We start from the raw sequence: 11,673 nt of genomic DNA on the forward strand, positions 1-11,673 counted from the left end.
TGTACCTTTAGAACCACTATGTTCTGCCTTTTGTCTTAGGAAGACCGAAGAGATTAAATGCTGTATATATATGCTCCTGAACTGTACTGAGCCGATCTGACCTAAAAAGGTACCAAATATATTAGTCAAAGTGAATTATCTCGACCCCTTAGGAGTTACACAAGGTTCGGATGGGACTATGTACTCGATGCATGTGAGTGTTATTCCTCTGGCATTGAGGAATATTTAAGCAGGACCACCCACTCCAGTCAACACACTAGTAGTATTTCAAGAGCATCCACTATTTGTAAAGTATTCGAAGGGCATCCAACGTGTTACTTGTATCTGGCCATGTGAATGCACAATAGTGTACATCTAACCACTTGAGTGTGTAGCTCTTCTGAAACCATGCATTGCGTGCCTAAGTCTAAAGCAGGTACGTGTTGCCGAGACAGGTAGTATGAGACGCAGACAGCGGCTCTGGCGGTGTCAGGAAACGGTGACCCGCATTCCCGCTGCTGCTTGGACCCTCTGCACACGCAATGCGTCTTTTTGGTTGCGTACATACTTTTTGCCGCAATGTGCCGAGACGAATGGGCATACGAGTGTTTCACAGAGCTGCATGATCTTCCCGACATGGCGCGGCATGCTTGTTCAGTCTGGGGGCGGACCACCGAGGCCGGACCCTGGTTGGGGATAGCAACGTCTCCACGACAGCTCTCCACAAGGACCCCCTCACACATCATCATACGCCACCCTTACACACTCGAGCTATTTACCGTCCTGTCATTTATCACTTTTAATGTACTAATCCATGTTCGCTTCATTCTTGCCCACCATTCTCTTATAATAGGGGTCATCCTCACCGCCGCCCACGCGTCTACATAGCCCCCGAGGCAGTCGCGAATCTTCCCAGCAGTCGCCATGGTCGCCCCACGCAGAACCGCGCTCCTTGAAGAGAGCGCCGAAGTCGAAGTGCTCTTCGCCAACATGGAGAAGATGAAGGCAATCACCAAGAAGATCCAAGGGTCCGTCAACCGACTGGATGCAAGCGGAAAGGCAGTCCAAGAAGCCATTGGGCCAATCTACGGCAACACCCAAAAGCTGCAGATTGCAAATACAAATGTCGATCGCATCATCGATGCGATAGAGCGGCTCCGCGCGCCGAGGGAAGAAAGCGCCAAGGAGGAGAGGATCATTCGCGCTGGTCCCGGAAGAGGAGACCTTGACGGCTACATTGCTTCCCTGGACCGCACCAACCTCAATCTGCTGGATCTCAAGCGCACCAATCTTCGTTCGAACGAGCAAGCCATTACAGAACTCAGCGGACTGCTGAAACTAGGCAACAAGCAATTAGAGGAAGTATTCCGGGGTATACTACAAGATAGCTGTAGAGAAAAGTTTCAAGCATTGGAATATGTCGCTAAGCGTAAGTCGATTACATGCTGTTGGCGGAGAGACTCTGACTGTGCATAGAAAATCCATTCCCGCGCATGGCGCAAGACAAGCTACAGAGCCTGCGTAGCATCCACAACCACATTTCGAAGACGTTTGCGCAAACATCACAAGTCGACCTATCTCAGACACCTACACGAAGAATATACGCCGACGTTCGGGGCGAATATCTCGAGAGCACATTGAGAAGTTTGATGCAAGCATCGATAAGCACGGCTCGAAAAGTACAGGCTGATGCTCTCTACAAGAAGGGCACAAATGGCATTGGAACCTACGTACAGGCCATAGAAGGGCTTTTTGTAGCTGAGTTTGACAACCTCAATTACATCTTCGACAGGGAGGAATGGAGCGACGTCTACGTGTCGACGTGCCAGGTCTCTCTGCAAGACTTTAGTAAAACGCTGCGCGAGCTCAATGGGCACATCCAGAAGAACATTTTGACAGACTGCTTCCTAGGATTTGAGATTTGTGGTCTGGTCCGGACACTTTCCATGAGGCTCCAGAAGCAAACCGGTGCTCTCAAGGACCAAATCTACGACAGCGTCAAGCCGATCCGCGAGACATCGAAAACGTCGTTGAGCAAGATGCTCGATGACACGAGGTCGAACACGCAGGGTCTGATTGCACTACCGATTGATGGTGGCCCAGTAGAGATTACCACACAGACGATGCGACGATTACAGGAGATGACCAACTACCTAGAGCCTCTTTCATCCATCTTGGCATCGTTAGGCGAGGGCGGGTGGAACGCTGCTTCGGCCAACAACTCATCAACAACACTGGACGTTGGACCTGATGGCATCAAGTTGTTTGGCTCTTATGCAGGCGATACGGTGGACACGCTGCTACAAAACTTGAGCGGCAAGGCAAAGATGCTGCTCAAGGGCAAGAATCTGCAAGGCGTCTTCATGGCGAACAACATTGCAATCATTATGCGAATTATTCGGGCTTCCGAACTAGCGCCCCTGATGGAGAACTACTCCAAGAAGCTCGCTGATTGGCGGAAGCAGGGCACGGCCATGTACTTGGAGGCATGGCGAGAACCGTCTGGCTACCTGCTTGATGTGCAGTACACGAATCGTACCAAGGAGCGGCCTACTTCGAGTGGTGCTGACTCGGCGACCATTGTCAAATCTCTGAGCTCCAAGGACAAGGATGCAATCAAGGAGAAGTTCAAGAACTTCAACACGAGCTTCGAGGATCTTGTGACACGGCACAAGTCGTACGCAATGGAGCCGGAGGTGCGCAACCAGCTCTCCAAAGAGGTACAGAACATCATCGAGCCCCTGTACAACCGGTTCTACGACCGGTATCGGGAGATTGACAAGGGCAAGGGCAAGTATGTCAAGTACGACAAGAGCGAGTTGAACAAGGCTCTGGCGAGCTTTGCATAGCACAGTGATTGTGGCGTTGGACGGGATTCTGTTTGCTTTGGTGACGCGTAAAATACCCTTTGATTTGTACATAGGCAGTGGTAGAAGAGTTTTGGGGGAGGGGGGATGGACGCGTTATAATCTGACATGGTCAGGCCACGCCAGGTGTATGACGGCCGTAGAAAATGCCCGTGAGGCAGCGGGCGTGTAATAATGTCCAAGAGCCGATGCTCGTGCCTCCTCATTTAACCGCACGTGACTTCTGCCTTGTGGAGACATGGCCCTTTGCGACTACCATTTCCAGCCCGACGACAGGAGCACAAGAGATGGTCTGCAACAAGAGGGCGTCTGCTGTACTGCTGCACTCTGCCTCTCTGCCTCTCTCTCTCTCGTCCTGGCAACCGGTGTATTCTGCTTCTTTTCCCTCTTCCACAATCTCTGCTTTTTCTTCTATTTCCAGCGACACTCGACGCCGGCACTATCTGCGACTGGTGACGCGGGGATTTTTGGTCTAGTGCACATTGCTTTGGCGTTGCTCCAATCGCGCCCATCCCTGTGCGGACCCCTTTCCTCCCACGCAGCGACTGGCGGCACCACGACTTCTCTTCCCAACGTCGCAGCCTCCGGACACCACGCCATTTTTCTTCGCAGCCTCCGGCAACTCTTCAATTCATTGCTTTGAGTGCATCCCTCACTCGACAGCATCCCTTACCCCCCAACTGGTACGTCGTCCCTGCTTGCCCGTCTCGTTGCTCCTCATTCGTCAACATTCGGCCTGGTCCGCGTTGTCACTTTTGTTTGGCACCGACACGCATGGCCAACAACCCTCGTGCACTAAGAACCGCCTGCTGACCTCGTCTCATCTACAGGATTCCCTCACTTGACGACACTCTTCCTGCGTCTCCTGCTTTATTTCCACAATGGGTACGTGCCTGTCCCAGTCGAACCACACCGGCTCCGCGACATCACCGCCAGTCTCCTACCGGGAGCTCGCTAGCTCCCTATATGCACATACATTATACACACCCATGGCAGTACTATATATGACACCCGGCAACAGTCATGATAGTTCTATGTCACGGCTTGATGTCGCTGAGCTGGACAAGGTTGCTTTTCCGTTTCCCCTGGGCCCCTGGCTAATCACTTTGTGCAGAATCCAACGGTGCTACTTCTCCTGCGCCGCCCACGCGTGCCTCCCCATCGCCCCCGGCTTCTTCCAGCGGCTTCCCAATGGATCAGACATTCAACGGATCCAACCCTGCGGTCCACACCATCACGGCTAAGAACCCCAAGGCCGCTGCGGCCATGGCCAACGACATGAACATTGTCCGCAGAAAGCTTACTGGCTATGTTGGTTTCGCCAACCTGCCCAACCAGTGGCACCGCAAGAGTGTGCGCAAGGGATTCAACTTCAACGTCATGGTTGTCGGTATGTGTGACCTGCCAGCGTGTGGTATCGAGTGTAACTAACGTGTTGTCCCAGGCGAGTCTGGACTCGGAAAGTCTACCCTTGTGAACACACTGTTCAACACGTCGCTGTACCCGCCCAAGGAACGCAAGCCCCCGAGTCTGGACATTTCCAAGACTGTGTCGATCCAGTCCATCAGCGCCGACATTGAGGAGAACGGCGTTCGTCTGAGGTTAACTGTTGTCGATACACCTGGCTTTGGCGACTTCATCAACAACGATGAGTCCTGGGACCCCATTGTCAAGAACATTGAGCAACGTTTCGACGCATACCTGGATGCCGAGAACAAGGTCAACCGCATGAACATTGTTGACAACCGCATCCACGCGGTCGTCTACTTTATTCAGCCCACTGGCCACTCTCTGAAGCCCATTGACATTGAGGTCATGAAGAAGCTCCACACCAAGGTCAACCTGATTCCCGTCATTGCCAAGGCCGACACCGTTACGGACGATGAGATTGACAACTACAAGAAGAGGGTATGTAGCTTGTTTTTTACGAGTGGTTAGGACTGTATTGACTTGTCTAGATTCTTGCCGATATTGCGTACCACAAGATCCAGATCTTCGAAGGACCCCGGTATGAGCTTGACGACGAGGAGACGATTGCCGAGAACCAGGAGATTATGGCCAAGGTTCCCTTTGCTGTTGTCGGCTCCAACACGGAGGTGACGACGGTTGACGGCCGCAAGGTCCGCGGACGTGCGCTCCCCTGGGGTGTGGTCGAGGTTGACAACGAGGAGCACTGCGACTTTGTCAAGCTCCGCCAGATGCTCATCCGCACCCACATGGAGGAGCTCAAGGAAAACACCAACAACGTCTTGTACGAGAACTACCGCTCGGACAAGCTTGCACAGATGGGTATCCAACAGGACTCGAGCGTGTTCAAGGAGGTCAACCCTGCTGTCAAGCAAGAGGAGGAGCGCTCGCTGCACGAGGCCAAGCTCCAGAAGATGGAGATGGAGATGAAGATGGTGTTCCAGCAAAAGGTGCAGGAAAAAGAAAGCAAGCTGCGCCAGAGCGAGGAAGAGCTGTACGCCCGTCACAAGGAGATGAAGGACCAGCTGGACCGACAACGACAAGAGCTCGAAGAGAAGAAGGCGCGCATCGAGTCCGGCCGGCCGATCGAAGAGAAGGGCAAGCGAAAGGGCTTCTCGCTCCGCTAAGCGCCGAGACGCAGGTGGGCGGATGGGTGGGCCTCTTCCGCTCTGGACGCATCACGCCTCAGCCTTTGGCCTTACCCTTAGCCTCGCCCCTGGCCTTCTCACTTCTCTACACCACGTTACCAGACCTTGTTTAATATAATGCGGCCGACGATACCACTGGGTGCTATCGGTAAAAGGGACAATGCACGGCGGTGCGACGCTTGGCACCGCGCATGCCAGTGTCACGTCTTGGTGCAGTTGTTCGGATTGTTGATTGATACCAACGTCTTTGCGCTCCTTCCGATTCCCTTGTTTCTTTTTCTTGGCATTTTCCTATTTTTTAGTATTCGGCAGATGTAGTTCGGAGCGAGGAGTGTCGGACATGTTCGTTTCATGTATTCTACAGACCATCACACTAGGCAATTTTCATTTGTGGGTAAAAGACTTTGAGACAGGATGTGCTTGTGTGTGTGTATGTGAGTGAATGAGTGAGTGAGTGAGTGTGCTGTGATGCTGTGTGCAGAGGTGGTAGGAGAAGAGGACACGCGGACAGGGCAGATGGGCACCAAACATGTCATGCACACTACTTACTATAAGTATGTACTTAGTAGATATGGCATCCATGATGCCGGCGTGATAGGCGTTGCTGGCGGCTGAGGAGATCGTCAGGGTGCGGTTGGTGCTAGGGGCGCAGTGAGGTAGGTGCGCCGCCCACCTGCACAACCCAGAATTGTTGCTAGCCATGTCGTCACCCCCCCAAACGCCGACCAAGCCTGGGTTACTGCCCGCTTTCCATGTCCTTCTAAGAACACTTCCCTCCCCATTCCTCTGCCTTTTCCCTCCACACTGCATATTCTCTGCTGTATCCTGCTTTTGCAACACACATCACCCCACGACTCCTGCTGAGCCGTCGGACCCATTATCTGTATCGGTAAGTTGACCCCGCCAGTCAGCCACGAAGAGTATCATGAGCGGGCCCCGAGAGCCGGGCACAAACAGCTGTTCTCGCAGCACCCAGCCGCCCTTCCGGACACATTGCACCCCCGCTCTTCTATTGTGCCGCTGAATATTATCAGCAATCTGGCATATTTTCCGAATCTCTTCTGGCACTGCACACTTCCTTCTTCCTCTCTGCTGACGTACCAAGGTACCCCCCCATTACGTAGCCCACACGACAGCTGCCACACCCGCTTAAATAGCAACAATGGCACCCCCACCGCCAGCCTCGATGCCTCTGGGCCAGCGTCTTGCTGCCCTTGCGCAAACTCTTCAGTTCGCCTGGTTTGCTGGACACGTTACGCTGCTGCTCTCTACTCTGCGTTACGGCTTGTCTTACATTACCTTTAACTTTTCCTCGCGATGGGCCTCATTCTCCTACCGCACCGCCTTCCTGTCGGCCTGCGTCACGTACGGCATCGTCGTCTACAAGGCATACCGTGCCCGCATGAGGGCAGGAAAGCAGAGCGGTGTTGTTGCTCTTGCTACTGACGAAAATGTGCAATACTTGAGTAAGTTCCGGGCAGTACAGCACCCACCATCAGTAGCACGTGCTAACTCGAGCCCAGTCATGGCCCTCACATGGCTCTTCTCTCGCCAGATCCCACTTGCCATCCTTCCCTTCTCCGTCTACTCAATCTTCCACGTCGCTACCTATGTGCGCTCCAACCTGTTGCCCACTATCCAACCCCCACCTGCTGCTCCGGCCGGCGCTAAGCCCCAGGCATCAGCCGCCTCGGACGCTATCGGCAGGTTTGTCAAGGAATACTATGATGGCTCCATGACGCTTGTTGCCCTCCTCGAGATTTTCTTGTGGTTCCGCGTCTTTGGATCTGCCCTCCTCTTCCAGAGGGGCTCGTGGATCCTGCTCGTTGTCTACACCGTCTTCTTCCGTGCCCGCGTTGCGCAGAGCAGCTTTGTCCAAGAGGCCATCAGCCAGCTCACTGCTCGCATCGATGCTCAGCTTGCCAACCAGAGCACTCCTCCTGCTGCCAAGCAGGGCTGGGGTACCTTCAAGACTGTCGTTCGTCAAGCTGCTGATGCTACGGATATCCGCAAGTACGTCGGAGGTCAGCCCGGTGCCGCCCCCAAGAAGGCGCAGTAGGTGTTCAAATAAAATTATACACGCGACTTGCCTTGGCTCCAACCATGCTCGACAAGCCACTTGTTGGGGGAGTCATTTGGTATGAATCCTGACGAAGGTACGGCAGTCATGAATGGCAATAGACATGTTTTTGTTTGGCACGAAGCGAGGCTAGTCGAAAAAGGAAAAAGCGTTTGCGCAGGAGATTTGGTTCATTAGCGATATCCCCGTGTATGCGAGGCTGAAGGTGTATGGTGTCACGCGGTCTAATGCGGACGATTGTCGGAGAAGCAAAAGGAGAGTGTACATCCAATTCCAGGATGTTGATGGAGAGTTTGAACTCGTCCGTGGATTATGGACGACGCAGTAGTGGCTATTTTTTTTCTTCTTTTTTAACTCTTTTACCTGGTCAAGAGTCTATGGTAGTGTTTGCGCAAACGCAGGTAAAATGAATACACGAGGATTATTGATATTGATTTTGGGGTCTTTATTGTGTGGTTAATTGAGTGGAGATGAATACTTGGTTGCCTCTTTTGGAAGAAAAGAAAAGGCTTCCTTTTATACACTGAAAGTATTGGGTTACAAACTATCCGTATGTGATGTTTGGGTCTGTTGCACATCGCAATTCAAATGTAGACAATAACCCCCACCCAAATGAACAAACGAACAAAGGTGTTTTTCCATATTGGATCTTCATACGTGCATGTTTTTTTTTAAAAACTTTTGATCAATTAGCGGTTATATCTTCCCGACTCACTGGTTTCCCGAATATATACATGTATTACATACATCGCTGGTTCGGCTCCCGGCTCCATCCTTTTTCGGCAACACCACCACCACCACCGGAGTTTACCAAGATTTGCATTGCACTTTGATGTACATTTCGCTTTTCAGTACCCGCATAAAGTGTACATACCGGAGCCAGCAGCGGAAAAATGAACCAACAAAAAAAATTGCAAAGATAAAAAGGAATAAGATGTAGGGTTCCGATTCCGGGCCGTGTGGGGAGAAGGGGGGGGGGGACCATTACTTTCGTTTCTAACCGTGGTACCGTCGGGGGAACTCTTTTTTTTTCTTCTTAACTTTTTTTTGTGCGTGCTTTTTGTTTTTGGCTTTTTGGGGGGGGACTTCTTCTTGTTCCTCTTTTCGGTGCAAAAAGAGGGGGGGAACGGGTTGGAACGAAGAAGGGAAGGTGGGCATATAGGATGGAAGTTTTGGAAGGGGAGGGAGGGGGGGTATGATTTGCTTTTTACGGGGTTTGTGGGGGTGGGGAGGGTAAGTGCGTGGATGTGTAAATGTGGCCGGGTGGTGGAGAGATGGGTACGGGATGTTCAAGGCGGAAGGCGGAAGTAGAGGGGAAAGAAAGGAATATATTGGATTAGGTAAGTTGGCGAGTAAAAGGCTGGGAATATAGGAACGTGGGTTTGTTTGCGATTTTCCGTGGGGGTGAGAAATCTATACATGGGTTATTTGCTTTAATTAATTATACATGTTGTTTGCATCTAGCGTATTTATCCTGTTGTTAACCCAGAAGGAGAACGGCAGGTCGCGGCTCCGGCCTTGCGGAATCGGATAATCATCAAAGAAGGACTTGTGCGGGATATTGTGAAGGAAAGGAAGAAATGTATTTGAAGAATAAAACACAAGTCAGTGAATGCCAAGTCTCCTCTGTACGACTCGCAACTGTTAGCCACCGGAGCCTAGATACTTTACTAGCAAGTCAGACATATAGTACATATACATTACCGTTCTAGTTGCGTAAATTAAAGGGATCGCACCATACATGGTCAAGGGGCTGAACATGTAGTATTGGCATTTGGAAAAGGGCCAAAAAGTCTGGACTTTGCTCAGGTCGGAGGAAACAAAGTTTGATGAGGGAGAGAGAGAGTCGTTGCTAATTTCCACACTTCTTTCAGCCACGGCGCGGTCTGGAATTGACTCAGGTTTGATCCTTTGCGGTGTAGTGGTATTTCAAGCGTAGCATACCAAATTTTGCAGCGATGGTGATGATGGCAGCGGGGATTCTAGATTCTCACAAAGTCTGGAAGGCTAGGGTTTGGACTTGGGAATAGGAGCGAGAAAGCAATTAGGCTTAACGCCACCGGCCATGACGACAGAAAAGACGTGTCTGTTATACACATGGTGGATGAGGCGTGTAGACGGACTCTTCGAACTTGTGGCATCTGCCGTGGAGTTTAGACGTGTTTGTAACTGAAACGTAGTCGTCTGGCCCTGGTGTGTACTAGGTGCAGAGAGAACTCTTCTAGCGTGCGAACATGTGGATAATGACGTATCCCAACCCATTCAACACGCAATTCTCGACGTTCAAAGACTTTCGTCAGACTTCCCGAACAAAAGGAAGGTGATGCCGTAGTACGGGCCGCGGAGAAGCCCGGCGGAGTCCAGAACTATGAAGAGTCTTTTTTTTTCCATCTTGGGCGTTAGCTTCATCGGATTACTGTCGAGTAAATTGAGTGTAGCATGTACGTCTGCATATGCAGAGAAGCGAAGACTCTAGACTACGATCGCGATTCCTGAGGCCGCAACGCTTGGCGATTTATTTGGCAAGTGCATACATAGTACGGCGGAATGTGGCCGCAGGCACGAAGCTACTAGAGGTGGGTAGTATCGATAGCAATTAGGTCGGGCGCAGCGCGTACATGGCCACGGCGAACGGACGCACAGGCCGGGTTACAGTTTAACGACCTGCCATTGTGCTAAGTATGGAAATTTGTTGTCTGTGAGTTTTTTGCTCTGTGCGTGCAAGTATTGGAAAGCTCCACAAGGGCCCCGTAGCACTACCGGAGAAAATAAACAGCGATACGAGATGTTGAAACCGAGATGCAGCGCCGCGACATCCGAGCGCTCCGAGGCAAGTGACGAATTAGTCGAGTTTTTTTTTTGTTTGGCAAACAATAAGTAGCGACTCATGAGAGATCAGAACATGGTTTGTGAGGCGCAGGCCACTTTTCTGTAAGGAGAAGCGGGTAAGTAATGAGCCAAAGAAGGTTTAGAAAGTGCTGCGCCCCAGAGCTTGGATGTGGGGTTTGCGGCACACTTTGGTGAGGCAAGTCGCCCCTTTTTGTCCAGACAAGGCTTGGGAAGATGCAGAGATAGAAGGGAACCGACGCAGCCGTATTCGCGACTAGTAGCGTACCGCGCCGTGTGTACGTGCTCACGGGTACGGGACATGGCGGTGAGGGAACAGGTGCTGGCTGCTTGGATGGCATCAGCGCGTGGCGTGACGGGATACTTTTTTATCGAATGCTAATGCAGGGCACTTGACAGCGGGCATGGCCAAGGGCTGACATGTGTACATGTGTAAGAGCCGTATGTAAAAGAGCGGGATAGAGAGGCAGCAGATTCGGGAATGCGGGTAAAGAGGGCGGTGGTGGCATGTTCCGCATGAGGGGTGAAGATGCAGATGAATGGATGGATGGATGGCAATAATGTGCTCGCAGTAGTGTAGCGCTGATGCATGCCATAGCTACCCGGGTCATCGTGGGAGGGGTCGGCCTAAACGTTCCGGGCGGGAGGGCACAAGCTTTTTTTCTCGGGACGACGATTTGCGAGGTTGGATGACGATGCAAGGGTTGTGGTTGGCGGCATATTGCGTTGTAGTACCTGTGTGTAGTATGTCTGTGTGTGAATGTAGTATTCGACACGACCGACGTGTACAAAGAATCCAGGTAGACGGGAAGTGAGCTAGCAGGCTGAGCACGTGACGAGCTGGATCGACATGGTCAGCGGCGGTGGGATGGAGACGCACATGGACACAGATCAAGATGGTAAGTGGTTGTAGTGTACGTAGATCAGCGTGGTGGATGTCGAGCGAGGAAGGATGCGCTCACGACATGGTCTCGACCAGAGGGTGGCTGCACGTGCAATCTGGAAGAAGGCTTTGGAGATGGATGAGGATGTGCTGGCTGCATGGGCCGGTGGCAGATGGGAGACGAGCTTTGCAGCATTTGCCATGGGCGGGCTGGCGCCATCAGCACCAAGCGTGGGCGTGGGGCGTGTTGGTTCGCAGCAGGTGCAGCAACAGCAGCAGCAGCAGCAGCACACGCCATCGGGAGCCTTCTTGCGGTGCTGCTGGCCTGTGAGACGGCCATTGCCTACGGTGGCCCTGACAAGACAGGGGACCCGCTAGCGAGCCACGCTACCCATTCCCACT

General features: G+C 52.1%; 3 protein-coding genes across 3 annotated transcripts; all 3 read left to right on the forward strand.

Moving 5' to 3' along the window:
• Positions 1-903: 903 nt before the first annotated feature.
• COCVIDRAFT_14684 (hypothetical protein) lies at positions 904-2,828 on the forward strand (the record flags this gene model as incomplete). Its single annotated transcript, XM_014702672.1, has 2 exons — positions 904-1,408; positions 1,456-2,828. The coding sequence occupies 2 exons, from the start codon at positions 904-906 to the stop codon at positions 2,826-2,828; spliced, it is 1,878 nt and encodes a 625-aa protein (XP_014558158.1).
• Positions 2,829-4,037: 1,209 nt separating this feature from the next.
• On the forward strand, positions 4,038-5,440 carry COCVIDRAFT_95128 (hypothetical protein; the record flags this gene model as incomplete). Its single annotated transcript, XM_014702743.1, has 3 exons — positions 4,038-4,236; positions 4,291-4,754; positions 4,805-5,440. 3 exons carry the CDS (start codon positions 4,038-4,040, stop codon positions 5,438-5,440), a joined length of 1,299 nt encoding a protein of 432 aa, XP_014558229.1.
• Positions 5,441-6,623: 1,183 nt separating this feature from the next.
• On the forward strand, positions 6,624-7,520 carry COCVIDRAFT_95087 (hypothetical protein; the record flags this gene model as incomplete). The annotated part of the gene is made up of 2 exons (XM_014702744.1): positions 6,624-6,927; positions 6,985-7,520. 2 exons carry the CDS (start codon positions 6,624-6,626, stop codon positions 7,518-7,520), a joined length of 840 nt encoding a protein of 279 aa, XP_014558230.1.
• Between the last annotated feature and the right edge of the window lie 4,153 nt (positions 7,521-11,673).

Source organism: Bipolaris victoriae, assembly GCF_000527765.1.
Source record: "Bipolaris victoriae FI3 unplaced genomic scaffold scaffold_28, whole genome shotgun sequence".
Classification (NCBI taxonomy): Eukaryota; Fungi; Ascomycota; class Dothideomycetes; order Pleosporales; family Pleosporaceae; genus Bipolaris; species Bipolaris victoriae.